The sequence below is a fragment of the Pelobates fuscus genome, chromosome 12, assembly GCF_036172605.1.
Source record: "Pelobates fuscus isolate aPelFus1 chromosome 12, aPelFus1.pri, whole genome shotgun sequence".
Lineage (NCBI taxonomy): Eukaryota > Metazoa > Chordata > Amphibia > Anura > Pelobatidae > Pelobates > Pelobates fuscus.
Window position 1 is genome coordinate 129,031,792 of NC_086328.1, and position 20,016 is coordinate 129,051,807.

Genomic DNA, 20,016 nt, shown 5'->3' on the forward strand with positions numbered 1-20,016 from the left:
GTAAAAATCAACCACAAGAACATACTCCACCACATAAATAGGCGGGGATTATTCCGCTCAAGTTGGAGCTATATTTTGCCTCCCAAAAAGTGTGAGTGTGCTTATTTTTATTTTACTATTTACTGGAACTGTGATATACTTCACTATTAGCTTTCCATAGCTTACCTTGTTTTTATCATATATACACCGAGGCGCTGCACCACCCCTTCTGTTTTCATCTGCTTCATTACAGGACAAAAGACCCAGATTCTGGTGATCAAACTGCCTTTTGGACTATATCAATAATTGTAAAGCGATGAATTCTTCCTTGTTTTCTACATATTATTAAAAACCCTTGGGGGGCGCAGTTAGAGCCATGTAAATACAAGGCCTGGAGAAAAAACACAGCACTTTCACTCACCTGACCACTTCTTGAGAAGAGGTAAGTAGGCAGATATGCATGAATCAGTAGTGGATTGCAGTGCTTGGTTTTAGCCATGCAACGTTATTGAAGGGACATTAGAGGCACCCAGACGTGGTCTACGTGTGAGCCTGTCCGTTTAATCCTGCAATGGTAATTATTGCAGTTCTTGAAAAACTGCGCAATAATTACCTTGCAGCGTTAACTCCTCCTCTAGTGGCTGTCTACCTGACAGCCATTAGATGTGCTTCCAGGTTGTTAGGCGACTTTTGGTTGCCTAACTGATGCTGGACATCCTTATGCTCTGCATGAGGACATCGAGCATCAGCTAAAACCCCATAGGAAAGCATTGATACAATGCTTTCCTAAAGGTTTGCCCTAATGCGATCGTGGTGCTCACCACATATGCACATTAAGTCACCAACGTCGGCGGTGCCTGACCAAGCGTGGTGGGACATCTGGCTTCGCACAAAATGCTTTTTAATGCTTTCTCCGCTGCATTATTAATTTTGTTTTCTCACCCAGTGTATACTAATGAAAATGGCATGTGTGCTTCTACCGTAATTTTCACAATCTGTATTAAGTTCTGCACGACAAAGGATGCTGTACAACTGTCAATAATTATAAAAAGCTTAGCTGTCAGTGTTTTAGTTTGGAGTCAGCCATTTTTAACTGCATCACAAATTCCAAATCTTTGTGACCGATTCCCATAAAAAAACAAGGCCAAAAAGAATATGAATACTTTTCAACATATGTTTACAGCACAACGTCTGGAAAATAGAAGTATATTTAAAGGGACTCTCCTGTGCCAGGAAAACATATCCCTCACCCCAACTTCCCACGTTGCTGAAGGGGTTAAAACCCGTTCAGTGACTTACCTGAATCCAGCGCCGATGGTTCAGGCTCCGCCCACGCTCCTCCTGGCCGTGCGCGTGCATTAGTCCTCCCCATAGGAAAGCATTATTCAATACCGGCAACACTGGATGTCCTCATGCATGGCGTGAGGACATCCAGCGTTGTTTAAAACACTTTTTGAGTTCTAAGAGCACGGAAGTCCCTCTAGTGGCTGTCTGAGGACTTAACCCTACAAGGTAATTATTGCAATAATAATAATAATTACACTTGCAGGGTTAAGAGTGGTGGGAATTGGCACCCAGACCACTCCAATGGGAAGACGTGGGTGCCTGGAGTGTCCCTTTAACATTTAATATTCCTTCCATGTAAAAGGTGTTATATAATGCTTTACTTGCTCTCTAAGTCTATAAACGCACATTAATTTGAAGAAAAACAAACAAACAAGCAGACCCAAAACATACAATCGCTCACCTGATTTGTTCTTTCTATCGGACGTTTCATCCAAGGCAGACAGAGCTGTGGTTATACTCTTCTGAAGGTCATTATTGCCTCCTACAGAATCGTCATCGTCCGAAGAGAAAGAAGGCAATGTCTCGAGATTTTTCTTAAACTCTTCCTCTGTCTTTTTGGGAGAGCTAGAGCCACCAGTATCTGAAGCTGGAGGGGCCCCCACTGACTGAGCCTGAGAAGTAGGACTAGGACCAGGAGCCCTGATTACTGGAGTACAAGGCCTCCTTATTCTGTTGGGCACACGAACAGCAGGAGCTGAAAACTGCTGCTTTGGTCCCGTTTTTAGAAAGTCTAAGAAAGATGCAATAAACCCGCTTTTTACTTCTGGCTGTTTCTCTTCCACCTCCTTTATTTTCTGCCTCATTCTTTCCTGGTGCTGGTATGTATCATAATAACCCTCAGACGCATGAGTGGAATATTGCATACACGCTTCTGGACCCTTAGGCAAAGGACGTTTCAGTTGTACATTCCGTTTTACTTGCTTCTGATTTTGATTTTCATCTTCTGCAAAGTGTTTCATTGGTGTTTTGTCTTTTGCCTTCATCTTTTGAAGGCTGTCCTGAGTAGGATCTTGACAGTTGTCTTCCATTTGGTTATTGGAATTCCCACTCAACTGAGGATCAGTCTTTGATAGAAGATGGCTGGGAGCCTGACCAACACCGGATACATTTTCATCAGAGCCCATAATAAAGTCTCCATCCGGTGCAGCACTCTCTTCGTTGAGGCTCTTGCTGTTGGGCATGAATTCAGAATCCATGCCCTCATCATTTACCTCAACACCTTCTTTTGATTCCCGATTGACATTAGAATGCTTCTTTATTATTTCAGAATTCTTCTCATGATCATCGTGACTGGTCCCAAGCACTGGCGAACCCATCCCACTCTGCAAATCCTGCTCTAGCGGTTGAATGTGTGATTGATCTAAATTGACATTTTTTGATTGAGCCGAAGAAACGGTCGAAAGATTTATTGCGGTTTGGCCACCATTTAAAGAAAGGGTGCTTAAGTTTTGCTGCTTTGTGGGTGTGTAAGTTGGAGAAACATGCCTTACATTTATGGACTGAAAGCGAGACTTTGCATCTTCGTTTTTAACAGACATATTGTCCTCACTAGAAGACTTGGCAAACTCCTGAGCTGCCGTAGCAGCTAATATGTCATCAACCTGAGACAAAAAGTTTCTTTCATCGCTTAGCAGCATAGACTCAGAGAAACACATTGGGTTCAGAGAATCAAACTGATTCTTTGAATCAAGCCGGCTTCTTGGGTTGAAATGATCTTTTGCATGCAGATTTGATTGAAGGTGTTTCCCATCTGAAGTGTCCATTTTTATTACTTCTGAACCTTGAGAGTGGAGGGATTGCTGAGACTGCCCTCCGTTGCTCTGGATGATATGTCCATCCATTTGCAGAAACTGGTGAGTTACCTGTTGAGGACTCTGAATCCTCTGCATCGATACAGAAGCCTTTGCTTGTCCCATGTTTGCCTGTAACATAGACTGCTGGAACATCAAATCACAGCCTGACTCTAGAAGTACCTGTGTAACAGGTAGCTGGATATGCTGTGAATGTCTTAACGCAGCTTGCATCTGTGGAGATGTGCTCTGCTGTTCCTGCATCTTTGTATCATGCACTTTGTGCATCATGTTATGCTGACTTAAGTCTTTAGCATTCACCTGTGGGGACTGTATCAAGTCTGTTGCCTTTTTGGGATCATGGCCAGATGTATTATTCATGTGGCTCACATGCTGGGACATGTGAGGCACAGGGCTGATCATTCGTTCATCCTTTTTAGATCCTTGAAGTCCAAGGACTTGGTCCTCGAGGCGAGAGTTACTTTTAATAACACTTTGAGAATATCGATCATCAGACTTTGAAACATTATAGGCAGTCTCCTGTGAACTCATTTCACCTTCACCAAGTCCCTGGTTAGAAGACTCAAGAGAAGATTGTTGTAATGCCTGCAAGTCCTGCATCTGAAATTTCTCTTCTTGTTTTACAGAAGCATAGAGGTTGGTTTCAGATTTCCTTTTCCCATAGGACTTTGAATCTGTAGATGATCTACCGCTCTGCAAAGTTTGTGAATGGGATGGGGATGAAAAAGATGGAGACTGAACAGTTGGCAAAAACTTCTGGGACTGTGGAGAAGTTGAACCTTGTGTGTTCTGTGAAGAATGCATAGAAATGTAATTCTGAGTTGGACTCGAAGAGGACAAATTCTGACCACGCGAGGAAGCAGAAAATGGAAGAGATGGTGAAGCCAGTGGTAGGTTTTGTCCTGAAGTGTAACTGTCTGAAGGACTTACGGGTGACATCACCTGCGATTGAGATGAATAGCTAACTTGTGATTGGCTAACAGGAGTTAAACCCTGAGTGTTACTGGAAGAATAATTTTGTGACTGGTTAGCGGAGGACAAATCTCTTGTTTGATCAGAGTAGCTCTCGCTTGAAACTGAAGACAGAGCAAGTTGCTGATCTGATGAAAAAGTTAGTGTCTGGCTGCCAGAAGTTATGGTTTGCGACTGGCTTGAGAATGAAGTGAGTGGTTTGTACAGTGGAGGCAGCTTCTCAGTTTTCATGGTAGAAAACACTTGTGATTGACTAGCAGATGGCAGATTTGGTGATTGTGTTGAAACATAGCTGTGAGATTGGCTTACAGACAGAAGACTGGGTAGCTGTGCCGTGGAGTAGGCTTGTGCTTGGCTTGAAATGACAGAACTCTGGTTCTGTGAAGACTTGGTATAACTTTGGGATTGCCCAGGAGAAACACTCTGAGACTTTGGGGTCTTCGAAGACCTTGGAGGTGCCTTTGTAGGGCAGTTTTTTGATTTTGTAGATGAAGGAGGGTAGCCGGGAGACGGGATAACAGATGGATAAGATTGAGATAACTCCACTGAAACTTGAGACGTTTTCTGCACTGGCGCCCCATTGCTCACCTGAGTAAGTGCCCCTAGTGGAGAGCATAATAGAGCAGACTGCCTTGTGGCATCCTGCAAAGAAGCTCCACTTGCATTTGTTAAATAATTGGTTAAGGAATGCTGAGTACCAGATAGTTGCCCTTGAACAGACTGTGTACTTGAAGGCCTCTGATGGTGTTTAATAACACTACATTCCCTCTGAAGTGCTCTTTCTATGGAGGCAGTGGAGCCAGTAAAAACTGACGTACTGTATGGCTGAGCAGTTTGCTGTGTCCCGCCAAGTGCCGAAGGCAATAAGCTGAACTGAGGCTGCAAGAGATGGGGTGCAGACTCCTGGGCAGATCGATAGGTTGATGATTGTGGGATGCTGGTACTTAAAACAGCGCTGCCAAGCCGTTCAAAAGTCAAAGCGGTGGGGGTCTGCGATGTCTTAATCTGAAGCAAAGGGTCATGGGGAGAAAGTAGACCATTTGTTGTAGCGCTGAAGGTACCGTCTGAGAGGGCCAAAGATGGGGTTGTGGCAAAGTTCCTGGAGCTAAATGTGTTTGGGTGCTGATAGGCTGAGAGTGCAGAGGTTGGAAATGTTCCAGATGTTTGCAGTGCTCCCGTAACAAACAGTTCTGTAGCGGTTGAGGAATGCATGCCTGAAAAAAGCAAACAGAACAGGTTAACATGCTATTTCATGCACATATACTTTGCAGCAATTTACATTTGAAAACAGAACAAAAATAAAGCAAACATGAACCAATTAGTACAAGGTATATGCCAATGATTCAAAATGAGGTGACCGTGGCCATATTTCTGTGTTTATTCACGTAAGTAAAATATTATTTAATAAGCAAGTCAAACTCAGCACTAAGCAATCCCTGGCAGCCCTGCTGTGGGTGAATAACAATATATAAAAACTAGGTTATCGGTTTGCTGTTGGCACAGCTATGGACGAAAGAACAGAGGATATCTGCGTCCACAATACCTGGCTTGCAGAAACTCTATAGACGTTTTACATTGTCCCAAGAAGCACCAAAATAGATACTTTAGCTCTACAGGGTGGCCATACTAGAGGAGGGAGCAGTAAACGTCAGGTAAGCAGCAACTTCCCAATCAGCGGGGAAATGTGGGGTATTGACACAGCCTGTGCACATCTCATCTACCTGATATTATAGCAGATATAGAGGATTTCTTCAGCCTGGCTTTTGAGGCCTAAGTGAAATTTCATTTTCAAGCCTGCACAATACTCCGCTCCGAGAACAAACTCTTTTATCTACAGATTTGCTATGAGTTTTTGAATATATATATTGCATAAATCAGCGTTTTATAAATAACTTCGCTCTGGTTTAATCAGCAGGACATTTTGTTAATGATAAATGCACTTCAACGCATTTGTAATTTATAGAGGAATGGTGACTAGTGAGATTCTGCACAGGCCTTGGATTAGCCAACTACAAGAGAAAATAAAATGAATAGAAATAAAGAAAAAACGAATCCGTTTACTTGCTCTGCCATAAATTAATCCCAGAAGTGTCATATTCATAAATATCACTACAGAAAAACCCCAAACTCCCATGCACTCTATGGCATTTCTTTTACATAACCAAGGTTTTCCCCAAGTTCTCTCTTCTGCGTTACTCAAATCAGTAAACGTTTTACTAGATTTTACTGGAGTGAGGGAATGAGGAACTGCAACTTCTCCCTGAACACCAGAGAGAGAGAAGAAAAAAAAAGAAAAAGGACAACTAGGGGTTTTAGTAGAGGCCGCTGCTGAGGCCAATTAAAGGAACTGCCTGTAAATCTCATATTTTAATACAAATTCAATATAATTCCAATCATTATAGGACTGAATGATGAACTCTGGGGAGGATGCTGCGCGGCATCATTCTGTTGGATGTTTGCCGACAACATAGACAAACCGTAGACGTACCAGTCTGCCATGATGGTGCCCTGAACTGCGGAAGAAGAGTTGTCCCTGATGAAGCTTGGGCAGTCCGAGATTCAATGGCAGAGAGAAGGTTCATTACAGAAGTTTCTGTAGTGTTCCCACCGGCCACATGAAGGCTGGTGTCAAAGATTCCAGACAGACCTAAAGGCAAACAAAGAAACTGATCCATCAGGTGACTTACAAGTGTAGTTCAGTCAAAACATTCTAAAAAAAAAAAAAAAAAGACAGGAATGAACAAAGTGCGTCTACAGCTCATGTATTGTAGACCACAGCAACTGTTAAAATGGCACACAATTTCCACTAACTGACGGAAGGAAACTCAGCCAAGGAAGCGTGCAATGTGCAGCAGGCTTCTTAAACTTTTTTTCTTAACTAATGGAGTAATATTTGCATTTCCCTATGGAAAGCACCTGTCTCCCTGCTCACCTGAGGCCAGGTGCATAAATGAAAGATAATGGATGTAGAGTACATGATATAAAGTCACATTTCTGCACCTTGATAGGATTCAATCATGATTCAAATGGACAAACGGATTTAAAACAGTATTGTGCTCCAGTCATCTACAATTAGAAGCAATCAGTGAATTAGGGATATATATTGAGTTACCATTTTAATATAATTTTCTATTCACAATTGTGCTTTATTAGACTACGTATCGGTTACATCATATTTTACGTTAACTTGTGCAATGGTATTATAGAGCCTCTGTAATGGCCATATTGCTGGAGTATTTCATAATCTTTTAGGAAATGCTCATAGTGACGGTGTTGGAAATGTATTAAAATTACAATTAAGTCAATAGTAATCATAAGACAAAATAAGGACTAGATTTTCTTATGAGCAATGAAGAGATTCCTTATCCCTTATATTTTTAAATTATATGTATTCAATTCTGGGGAGGCCTCGTTCCACATACTTGCACGACATTAAAGGAAAAGGAATTTCAACGTTAAGAGGGATCATTAAAACTTCTCGATGATTGTCACAGATGGGAAATGTCTGCTATAATGTGTAGCCCATACCTGAGGGGTGGTGAGTGGTTGCGTATGCAGGGAGCTGATGAGTGGCTGCATATGTCTGCCTGTGTAGAAGCTCCGTCTCTGAATGGGAAGGGTGTCCGCCTCCATAGCTCAAGCTGAAGAAAAGATTAAGAAAAAAAAAAATAAGAACCAAATGTCCATTTACAAAAAATTTACAAGTAACGTCACAATCCGAGGATGGTCTAAAAGTAGTCCCTCAGCCATTGAAGAACTACAGACAACTCTCACGACTTTCAGTGTGACAATACATCAAGGTGGCTGTAGTTCTAATAAAAAGAGGAGGAACGCTTAATACAAATTTAAAAGGACACTCTAGGCGCCAATACAAGTTTAATGCATTTGATGGATTTTGTCCTCTTTAATATGCAGGTTTTTTTTGCAGGCACAATTCTTTTTGTTTTTGGACAAAAATGAAATAAATGTTTTGCAGAAGGCTGCACCACAAGCTTGCCTACTTAGCCATCACCCCCCCCCCCTTCACACCACAAAAAGGCATCCTTATCAAATGTATGCACACAGCTCAGATCTAACAGCACTGAGTGAGATGCCTTTAATTTACAATCTATCTGCAGACCGTTCGAGATCCTGCAGACAGGTAGTGATATCCTTATATGTCAGATCACTCAGTACTGCCAGTGGCCGAGTTGTGTGCACACCTTTTGGAAAGGAAGTCTTTTCTGGACTGCTATGGTGCAGCATTCTGCAAAATATTTTTTATGCAAAAAAAAAAAAAACTATAAAGATTTGAGCAAAATAATACAGCATTAGAATGAGGCCAAAACCTATTAAATGCATTTTAGTAGTATTGGTGCTCGGAATGTCCCTTTAAGCCATTCAAGACAGTTGGACAAATCCTGTTGTGATATGACCATTCTGACATATCTCAGAAGATGAGGTTTTGGGATGTCGCTGAAATGCCTATAATGAAAGAAAGAAAACTCCAATGAACTATAAGGGTTAGCCCTATTTAAAGCAGTATGTTTGAAACTGTTTGTTAGATTGATTTTTTGATGCATGAATCTTAATCATTGTTTTATTATCTGGTCCCTGAGGAAGTTCTTGCATAAGAACGAAACGCGTAGGACCTGTGGACTTTCTATTTTTTTATTCTCATATTGAATCAATTTGTTATTTTGTATTGTATTTTATTCATCAATTAAAACCGTTTTTGGGAGCTGTTTGGTGAGGCTGGATACTTGCTCTGTCCTAGCAACCGGGCACCCTGCGGTCATTATCTAAGGAGGCTTTCTATTCCAACCCCCATCTTTACTGTGGAGAGGCACCTTTGATATGCTCTAAAAACGCTTGGAATTTGTGAGTATTGTCACACCTTACAACTTGATGTGGTTTTAAACAATATTGCACTACGTTTTCTATCTTTCATTATAGGCATTTCAGCGACATCCCAAAACCCTATCTTCTGAGATATCTATATTATATGGTTACCAACTGGGAGGCAACCGTGGGATGCTGTTTGTACCTATAAGTTAAGTTATTTTAATATATTTGTGTTTGCATTAACCTTTATTTTTGGTGGTTTGCAATTGTTCTTATACCATTCTGACATATCATCTGAAACGCAGGGGTTAAACAGCCAGAGTCCCACCAAATACCATCCCAGTTTAAATTAAACAAAGTAATACAATTTTCGCTTAGTCAGTAAGATAGTGGTTACAACGTTAGAATCACAGCTGAATGAAATTAAAGACCAAAAGCACAATTTGCTTGGGTGGGGGGAGACCAACAACCGAAAGCCCTTTTCACTAAAACAAGGAAAGTGGGACTGTGACTACACTTTTAGATTTAACAAACTATAATGTGATTTACAGATTTTTTTCCATTCAGATTAAAATTGAACAGAAACTTCCTGATGTAAAGACCACATATATAAAAGGTCAGATGTGCAATGGCTTGGGATCCACAACAGATGCTCGTAAAAAGGGACCAAACATCTCATTGTTGTTAGACAGCTCAGTCCCTACAAGCACATATACATGCATTGTCCATGACGACAGCTGTAAACACAGATTTGCAGTTTGCCAGTGGCATATTGGTGGAATACCATAAAACTACATAGTAAAAATGCATACACATCTCAAATTTACACTAAAATATGAAAATCAACAAGAAAGCAGGCCACGGGATGTACAGGGACCAGACAAGTCTTTTAAAATGCATATTTATCTATTCCTGGCAATGTACAAGTCATTTGACACAGAGTCTGCAATTTGGAAATGTAAACGGTATGATATACAACAGATACAAATGATTCTTTGCAACTTTTAAAGGTACATGGCGAAAACCAATTGTAGTCACATTAAAGAAATTTGATTTTGCAACATTTCTCTTCCTTTTAGAGAAAATGTATACTTTTTAAACATGCAGTTTTTCTACAAATTCAACACCAAAGCAATTCATGTCACTAAACCGGATTTACTTTGGTATTGAATTTTAAGAAAGTCCCGTGATAAATCCTTTACAGCTTCTCATATGATTGACAAGTCCTTTGCCGATGGCTGTAACATATATACATAGACACACACGATCTATATTAATTATTCAGATATACTTTATTTTTTTAACAAAAGTCTTGAACATTTGCTTCTTAGGAATTTCTGTCACTGGTCATAGCTTAGTGGCCTTTCATTATAATCATTTCCCCTTATTGCCCTTCAACGACAGTGGTTGTTCAATCACAATCCTCCCAGTAAAACCAATTCTTGCAAAAAAAACCTAAACAAAACAAACACAAAAACACCTCCTTGTGGTCAAAGTGAACCACATGAATACTGGGGAATAGCAAACACTGGTAAATACTGTACACTGCATTTTCCTACCTCAAGCCAGGATCAGGACAAAACAACAAAAGGGACAAAACAACTCCACTAACGCGGACGTACAACACTAGAAAATGCCAAATGTTGTTAACATCTCCATGGCAGATCTCAGCAATGCAGAACTACTGGTACTGTCCAAAGGCTCATCGTTTTGTCAAATGCAGAAATCTAATTCTTTGACCTAGTGTTAGACCTAGAGCGCTTTTTTTTAGACAGTTGAGACTAAAAGCATTTTTGCCAAAAAACAAAAAGGGACAAGTCTATGATAGTGGGGATTACGGAGGATAATTGTGCGTTTAAAGAGAAAGGACCCATCTCTACATAATAGGAGTACGTTTTCACAACCTTCTTGTCCTGAAATTTACACTTTATTCTGAACTGGTCAAATCAGACCTAGAAACTGTGATGTCAAAACACAACACCTATACTAATCCTAGTTTGCCATCTGCAAAACGCACGGCCTTGCAAAATTTACAATCCAATCCTGCCTTCAATTAACCTACCTGGAGGTTGCTGGGTCTTTACCTTACCAAGAGGTGCACTGGTTCCTACTCATATTCCCCTGGAGTGACCGTTTGTTTTTTGAACGGTCTCTTTCTTTAGCACCTCTTCCAGCATATTAAAGATGAGAAGAAAAAAAAAAAAAAATTAAGGAAAGGAGCCATGGACCAATATCCGATGACGCAATAAGAACGCATCTGTGACGGGGCTCAACAAATCCCAGGTGCCCGGTTGCCATGGAGACTAGAAATGTTGTCCTGGTGCCTGGGTGTTTGTCAAATCGGCAACCAGCCGAGGGAGCAGTACTCTTTCTGTAGTTCTTCCTGCTCGTGCGCGGTTTAGTGATGCCAGGATCTGGAATATGAGGTCACTCACTAACAGTGCGTGAGGGAGCGGAGCGTTATAAGATTACAGTAGCTCCACTGGATCAAAGGGAAAGTATCCACTCCAGCTCTCCATAAGGTAGGGAGGCTCAGTGGATTTAAATATAAAAACAAGAATTAGAAAAACCGACACAATGTGTGTATGAGAAAATGTATGTGTCAATCTGCATCTACTCATATAGATACATTGAATCAATGCATCTCTATGAGGAACATTCAGCGCCTCCATACAGAGTGTGGAGACACTGAACGTAGGTGCTGCACATTGTGCAGCACTGAATTAGGAAGCACCTCTAGAGGCTGTCTGAGTGACTATCACTAAAGGTGTCATTAGGCAGCATGTAAACACGGCCTTTACTTGGAAAAGGCAGTGTTTACATTGAAAAGCCCACAGGGACAGGAAATAGACATCAAAACAATTACAATAAGCTGTAGTGGTTCTGGCGACTATAATGTCCCTTTAAAATTTTTATTTTTGCCGTCCAATGAAAAGGTCTTTTTTTTTTTTTTAATAACTGGGACGTGTCCGACTCTAAAAATTTTAATAAGTTAGTTACACAGAATAAAGCAATTTAAAACTTGGTAGATGATCTTTACCTATGATTTGAAAAGTGTTCAAATTTAGTGAGGTTTCAAAAGTTGTTTTAAAAACAAATAATTAGTAAACAGAATGTACTACACAAAAAGTAAAATACATAAATTTAGTGACAAAAAAGTATTCAACAGCAGAAAATACAGATTTGACAATTCAAACATGGTTAAAAATAACAAGCATGGTGATAAATTTTGTTGTTTTTGGGGCGCAGTTTAACAGAAATAAACAACAAAATATATAATTACATCAGTTTGTTCAGGCTACATACGTTGAGATAGGATGATTTTTTTTATCCTTTACTTTGTGTATATACATACTACACCATAAGACGTCTCTATTGTGTTTTCTCGTATATACTGGACGGAAACAATCACCAAACAGAGCTACAAATATCCACAGACTGGGAATGTACCGTCAAGGCACATTACAGCAGAGCTCTTAGCAGCTATTTATTGTGAGTTATCACGCTATATTTCTACCTCAAAGAGTCCAAATTACTGTTACATATTGTACTATTTTTGTCCATTTCTGCTTCCTTTAAGGTTACAGAAATCATCCTATCTCAGTGTATGTAGACTGAACAAACCGATGTAATTATATATTTTGTTATTTATTTCTGTTAAATTTCATTGTTTTTGGGGCGTGGTTCATCACCCTGCTTGTTATCTGTTTTGCCAGTGAGAATTTGGGAATTCTCACAGATCTGCTGCTGCCCACCCACCTGCCCTGTTTGTAGTGAGCACTTGTTCCTATCTGTTAAAATAAATCTCTCCCAAAACAGACTATTAGGCAACACATACATTTCCTCCTTTGTATCACATGACTTATATGACAATATACACAAGCAGTTTGAACAGCTCAACATCTGGAAGATATAAAGTAGATAAACTGTAAATGGCATTTATGTAGCCTGTGATGTAGCAGAATAAAAGCAGTAAACTATGGCTCATTATGGTGATAAAACAAAGCGGATGGCGTATACCAAACACTATGCATTGCTATGAGCTCATGCTATGTAAGTTTCTGGCCAGATGCCAAAATGTAACACGCATCCTGAAGTGATCCGTAAATTTAAAAAATGCAGCAATTTACTGGCCATAACCAGAAGTGATAATCCCTCTCACATTAGGTGTATGCAAACTGCCATAGATCAGACATCAGACATCTCCAAATAGAAGTGAAAAAAATTAGAAAACCTTGATAAAATATAATGTGATAGAAAACACAATATAGCAACTGTAAACATAAAAAACAACACTGCAAATGTTAGGATAAATGTATTGTACAGGATTTAGCTGAATCTTCCAATTGTCTAAAACCAAATTCAAACGTACTTCTCTTTATAATGTGACGGATGTTAGAAAACAGGAGAAAATGACCTACCCATTCCAAACCTTTCCGATACACAAGAAAGATCTTGGGAAGTTATGTTTAAAGGGACACTATAGCAGTGATGGCTAACCATGACACCATAAATGGTTTCTGGGCTATATTTCCCATGATGCTCAGCTAGCTTTTAGACTCTAAAAGCTAGCTGAGCATCAAGGGAAATGTAGTCCAGAAACAATTTATGGTGTCAAGGTTAGTCATCACTGCACTATAGTCACCAGAACTACAGCTTAATGTAGTTATTCTTGTGATTATAATCATTGCCTTCAGGCATTTTAATGCAAACACTGCCTTTTCAGAGAAAAGGCAGTGTTTACATTGCCCCCTAGGGACACCTCCAAGTTGCCACTCAAATGGCCACTGGAGGTGCTTCCTGAGGCAGTGCTGCATAGTAGGCAGCACTGCCATTCAGCGTCTCCACGCTCTGCATGGGGATGCTGAATTTTCCTCATAGAGATGAATTGATTCAATGCATCTTTAAGGAGGTGTTGATGGTCTTAAACAACGTATGGCCCTGCTCTCTTGCCGGTTTCAGCCAATCCAATGCTTTCCCTATGGGGGCGGCAGACTCGTGTGGTACTGGATTAAGGTGAGGAGTGGGCAAGCCACCTTAATGGTGGGTTAAACACTATAGGGTCAGTAATACCTGTTGGTGTTCCTTTAAACCTATACGGCTGTCTCCACATTTGCAGGTTGGGTACCTGTTCTCCAGGTTAAGCAGTATCAAGTTAAGAGGTATGGAGCCCGCCAACTCTACCTGGCACAAGCAACACAACAAGAAACCCCACTATCCTTATGATATCCAACATCCTTAAAGGAGAGAAAAATAACAAATCCATTTAAAAAGAACCCGACATGATTGATTTACCTCAACAGATAGCATGCTCTAAAACAATGAATGTCATTATTCAAAGATAAAGGTTTTTTATTGCCTTAGGAGTTAAGTAATCATCTCCTCTCCAGAGTTGCAGCCATTACAAAATGGCTCCCAGTCAATCCTACCTCCAGCCTACCTATGTTACTGGCCCTGCTTGGGAACACCTTCCCACCTTGATGGTACCATGCTGGCTTCCTAGCCAGTGCATTAGAGTCTACAGCTCACTGTAGTGGTTATGGTGTCATAATTTCCTCGGCACAGACCACCAGCAATGTATCACAGGGTTAACAAAATGGTCTGACACCCGCTGTTTTTTCGTTCTGCGTTGGTTGGATACAGCTGAACTACAATATTTACACTAAGTATGGAACAGAAACTGCCAGCATAGGAGTCTGGCTTTGCCCAAAAACCAATACAATGAAAAGATGATAAAATACTCCAGCATATACTCAGTTCTTCAGTGTCCCTCTATTAAGGTGTACAGTATGGGCAAAACAAAATTGGTAATTGGACTTTTTCAAGCTTGTTTTACAATAAAGTTGAATTTCCCGATTACTCATTATCACACCCAATTCAGACAGTAATGGCTAAGAGTATCAACAGAAATTTAAATCATTTGGCAGATTGCAGGTATATTGTGTCTGTGGCACCATAACCACTACAGTGCTAAGAATATCCCTTTCAAAACAGGACTTTCCCTGGCCAATGCCCAGCACTAACAAGGATGCAAGTGCTGGGCAAAAAGCAGGGATGTTTATTTGGCTGTTTATTTGGCAGAGGTCAGTCCAGCAGCCAAATGTATTTATTTAATAAGTCTTATATAGTGCTTTACATACATACAAGCAACAGTCCAAGAACCATGACCACCACAGTCTACTGCAGTGGGAGCCAGGATTGCCCTTGAAATTTAGAACAGTTTGACTTCTTACCTGCAGTCCACTGGGCATCGCTCCTAGCTTTGTCAGAGCCCAAAGCCCTTTTCACCGAGATACTTGCAGGTCTTAGCTTATTGGCTAAGAGAAATCAGCTGATGCTCTCAACCAATGAAATGGCCCTGCCATGAGACTGTGAGGAGGCAACTTATGGACCCAGGAAAGTTGCCAAACCTTTCCCAAATGGTTAAACTACTTACCACCCAGGTAGCGTGCCAGGGCACTCCTAGCAAGTACCAGGAACTGATGTTTACCCAAGAGTACAGCATTGAGGTCTATGGTGGGTCCTGCAAGACCACAAGATCCTCTATACACAGAGCCAATGCCCTGCAGCCATCACTGGTGACAGCTATCCATATTTACTCTTAGACTCTGCCTTGAGTCCAAGAAAGTCGGGAGGAGAAAACAGAAATTTTTACTTACCGTAAATTCTTTTTTTCTTAATATGGTGGCAGTCACATATGGGTTTTGCTCCTCCCTGTGGACAAGACTTTTAACAAGCTTATTAAAAAGGATCCTCCCCCTTTGGGTATAAAGGCTCAGACCGCAAAACCTACCCCAGTACGTGACAAGTAAAGAAATCAGACAAATCCAATATCCAATGCAAAATTACTTTAATAAAGAGGGAGGGTTATAATACTGCCACCATATTAAGAAAAAAAGAATTTACGGTAAGTAAAAATTTCTGTTTTTTCTGTCATATGGTGGCAGTCACATATGGGATATAGCAAGAATCCCTCTGGGCGGGACCTATGCCACGACGGCTTGTAACACCTTACGCCCAAAGGCAGCTTCAGAGGCAGAGAAAATGTCTAGCCGGTAGTGCTTGATAAAGGTGTTGTAAGATGACCAGCATGCTGCCTTGCAAATGATTTCTGGAGATGCAAGTGCTCTTTCTGCCCATGAGGTAGCCATAGCTAGAGTAGAATGGGCCTTGATAGCAGCAGGCGACTGAAGACCTGAGGAAGAATATGCCAAATCGATAGCCTGAATAAGCCAACGAGATAAAGTACCACGGGAAGATACCTTACCCTTTAAGTGACCCTGAAAATTAACAAACAGGTGATCCGACACTCTGAATTCCTTTGTTCTGTTTAAATATATACGTAACGCTCTTCTTACGTCCAACTTTTGCCATCTGTGTTCTTGAAGGGATGAGGGCGCACTAAAAAAGGAAGGTAAAATAATAGGTTGATTCACATTCTTTGAAGATAAAACCTTAGGAAGAAAAGATGGTCTCGGGTAAAGAACCACCTTGTCCTCATGGAAAATAGTGAATTCGTCTGAGGAGGATAGGGCGTGAAGTTCTCCCACTCTTTTGGCTGAGGTGATGGCCACCAGAAACAAAACCTTAAGAGATAAAATTTTTAAAGGAACTTCCTCCAAAGGTTCAAACGGGGTAGCACTAAGGGCTTGAAGGACTAGGGCTAAGTCCCATGATGGAAACACTGATCGTTTAGGAGGCCTCCTGAGGCTGATAGACCTAAAAAACCTTCTGATAAAAACATTTGCTGCCAGATCCTTTAGAAGAAAAAAATTCAAAGCAGATATTTGGACCTTGAGAGTTGAGACTCCCAGGCCAGCGTCAAAGCCTTCTTGTAAAAACTGAAGAATGTTATCAATTGATGGTTGTAAGATCGGGAACCGGTGATCCCTACACCAGTGCAGAAACTTGGACCAAATTCTAAAGTATATCCTAGAAGTCGATACTCTAGTGGCGCGGAGTAAGACAGCTATTCTCTCATCCTGCAATCCCTTGTTTCGAAGGATCAGCCTTGCAGTAGCCAAGCCGTCAATCTGAACATCTCTAGTACCTTCAAGGGTAGGTTCCTGTTCACAATGAGATGAGCTGACACTGGAAGTTCCCAATAGCTGATGGTCATCTCTTTTAGGGCGGCAAACCAGGCTCTGTTTGGCCAATAAGGGATTATTGCCAATATCCTTGCCCTGTCTGTTCGTATCTTGAGGAGAACCTTTGGGATCAGGGGCAGAGGTGGGAAGATGTAAGCCAGCTGAAAATCCCACCTTATTGATAGAGCGTCTATCCAACTGGGTCGATCCGTTCTGAATAGGGAGGCGAAGTGGTAAACCTTCTTGTTTGATCTTCTTGCCATCAAATCTACTTCTGGTACGTCGAATTTCACAGTTAGGATTCTGAATACGTCCGGGTTTAGCGACCATTCCTTTTGGTCCCACTTTCCCCTGCTCAAATCGTCGGCTATAACATTGTCGCTGCCTCTTATGTAGACCGCCGTAATGTCTTCCAGATTTCTCTGCGCCCATTCCATAACGGCTGTACAAAGACTGTAAAGCCTTCTCGCTCTGGTTCCTCCCTGTCGATTGATATAAGAGACTACCGTACGATTGTCTGACTGTATCTTGACCGCTCTTTGAAGTAACCAAGGTCTGAGGTGATGAAGAGCATACAGAACCGCCAACAATTCTTTGAAATTTGTGGATTCCTCTGCTTCTTTGGAAGACAATTTTCCTTGGAACATGGTGGAACCCAAGTGGGCTCCCCAACCTGAGTTTGAAGCGTCTGTGGTGACTATCAGCCAGACCTTTGGTAGAAAGGACAAGCCTTTTAACAGGCACTCTGAGGTTATCCACCAATCTAGCTGCTTTTTCACCTGAGGGGACAGTAGGAATCTTTCGTCTAGATCTTCCTCCTTCTTTGACCAAGACGTCAGGATGTTCCACTGTAAAGGTCTGACCTTTGATCTTGCCCATTTGACTGCGGGAAAAGTGGCCGTAAGAAGCCCTAACACACTCATGGCCTCTCTGAATGAACAACTTTTCATTCTCTGGAGGTTGGAAATCGATCTTCGGATCTTTATTCTCTTCCGTCTGGGCAGAAAAATAGACATGGTGGTTGAATCGATCTTGAACCCGAGAAACTCTATTACTCTTGTTGGAATGCAAACTGATTTTTTTAGATTCAAAATCCAACCATGGTCCTGAAGAAACTTTATAGTGATCCGCAGATCCTCGTGCAGTTGATCTTCGGTATGTGCCACCAGTAGCCAGTCGTCTAAATATGGGACAATAGAAACACCCTTTTCCCTTAAATGAGCAGTTAGAGGAGACAGGATTTTGGTAAAGATTCTTGGAGCGGAGGACAGACCAAAAGGTAGAGCCCTGAACTGGAAATGAACGGTGCGACTTCTTCTTCTTATTGCAAATCTTAGATATTTCCTTGAAGTAGTGGCTATCGGAACATGTAGATAGGCATCCTTTAAGTCGATTTTTACCATAACGTCTCCGTTTTGCAATAGGGGAAAATTGATGCGATTGATTCCATACGGAATCTGTGATAAGGGATAAACTGATTTATCCTCTTCAGATCCAGAATGGGCCGAAATGAGTGGTCTGGTTTTGTAACGAGAAACAGTCTTGAATAGACTCCTCGAAATTCCCGTTTCTGTGGCACTCTTTCTATTACCCTTTTGTGAAGAAGCATCCTGGTCTGACAATCTAGAGCTCGAGATTTCTTTCTGGACTGGTAGGATGAAAGTAGAAACCTTGATCTTGGCTTTTCCAGAAAAACAATCTTGTGTCCCTTTCGGATAATCCTTAGAACCCAAGGATCCTTTGTGGTCTGTTCCCATGTCGGTAAAAAATATTGGAGTCGTCCTCCTACACCTCTGGCGTCAAAAACGCTTCCCTTTGTCTCTGAAGCTTCTCTTGACTTCGTTACTCTGTTCAAATTTTCGGTTTTTTTCTTTTCTTTGAAAATAGTGTGGTCTTTCCTGAAAGGGTCGTCTACCCCTGGATTGATAATTCCTGTAGCCTGCTCTCCAGGAAATTTTTCGATCCTGAGGAAGTGCCTTCTTGGTTTCAGACATCTGACGTATGATTTCCTCTAAGGGAGCGCCGAACAATTTAGCCTTTTCCAGAGGAAGTTCACAAAGGACTGCCTTGGACGCCGTATCTGCCGACCAAGACCTCAACCATAGGGCACGTCTTGCCACCGAAGTCAAACCCATGATCCTGGAGGCCAATTTTATCACTTCTACTGACATATCCAAAAGGAATTCATTCGCTAAATGCATGTTCTGAAACATGTGACTAAGATCAACGACCTGGCCAGATGAAAAATTTTCTTGTACTAGATTTAGCCAAACTTCATTCGCTCTGGCTGCTGCTGCCCCTGCCAGAAGGGCTTTACATTGGAAACCGGCTGTCTGATAAGCTCGCCTACACGAGGTTTCGGCTCGCTTATCCATGGGATTTTTTAATGCTGCAGTTTCTCCAATAGGGATCGTGGTTCTCTTGGCAATCTGTGCCACCTGAACATCAACTTTTGGGAGATCTTCCCACATAACGTCGCTAGCCAGCTTAAAGATGTCCTTGAAGTGTCTGGAAATAAAGGCACGTTTTTCCGGGTTTTTCCATTCCCTAAAAATAGAATCAACTAGGCTCTGTTGTACAAAAAAACCTCTCTTAGGATTTTCTGCTCCCTGAGGTAGGATGGTCAGATTCACTTCTTTAACAAATTTACGGATTGCCTCTGATGGAAAACCCACTGGTTCACTGGATGAGGAACCCGAATCTTCTGATTCGACAGAAGAAGAACATTCCCCTGAAGATGATCCAGATGAGGAATCTCTTTTTCTTTTATTGATCTTTCGTTGACTGGGGGCTTCTACCCTCTTAGAATCCTTAATCGTGTCCAAGGTCTGGGACAAACTCTCCTGGAACCAGGATAGGAAAGATTGCATATCCTTTTGCCTCTCTCTTTCCAACGAGTTTGCAGTACACAGACTGCATATTTTCTCCTAGACCCGTCTGGGAGGGGAGTTGCACATTCGCTGCAAACAATATGTTTGGACTTCACTGTAGCCTTT

General features: G+C 41.4%; 1 protein-coding gene across 1 annotated transcript in view; it reads right to left on the reverse strand.

Annotated features, from left to right (window-relative positions):
- QSER1 (glutamine and serine rich 1) overlaps nucleotides 1-20,016 on the reverse strand; it is a 66,211-nt gene that overhangs the window by 13,161 nt on the left and 33,034 nt on the right. Inside the window, exons 2-4 of the mRNA XM_063438187.1 lie at nucleotides 7,638-7,750; nucleotides 6,598-6,756; nucleotides 1,727-5,323 (exon numbers count right to left, since the gene is read on the reverse strand). Of these exons, the coding sequence (XP_063294257.1) occupies nucleotides 1,727-5,323; nucleotides 6,598-6,756; nucleotides 7,638-7,750 (3,869 nt within the window). The remainder of the gene's footprint in view (nucleotides 1-1,726; nucleotides 5,324-6,597; nucleotides 6,757-7,637; nucleotides 7,751-20,016) is intronic.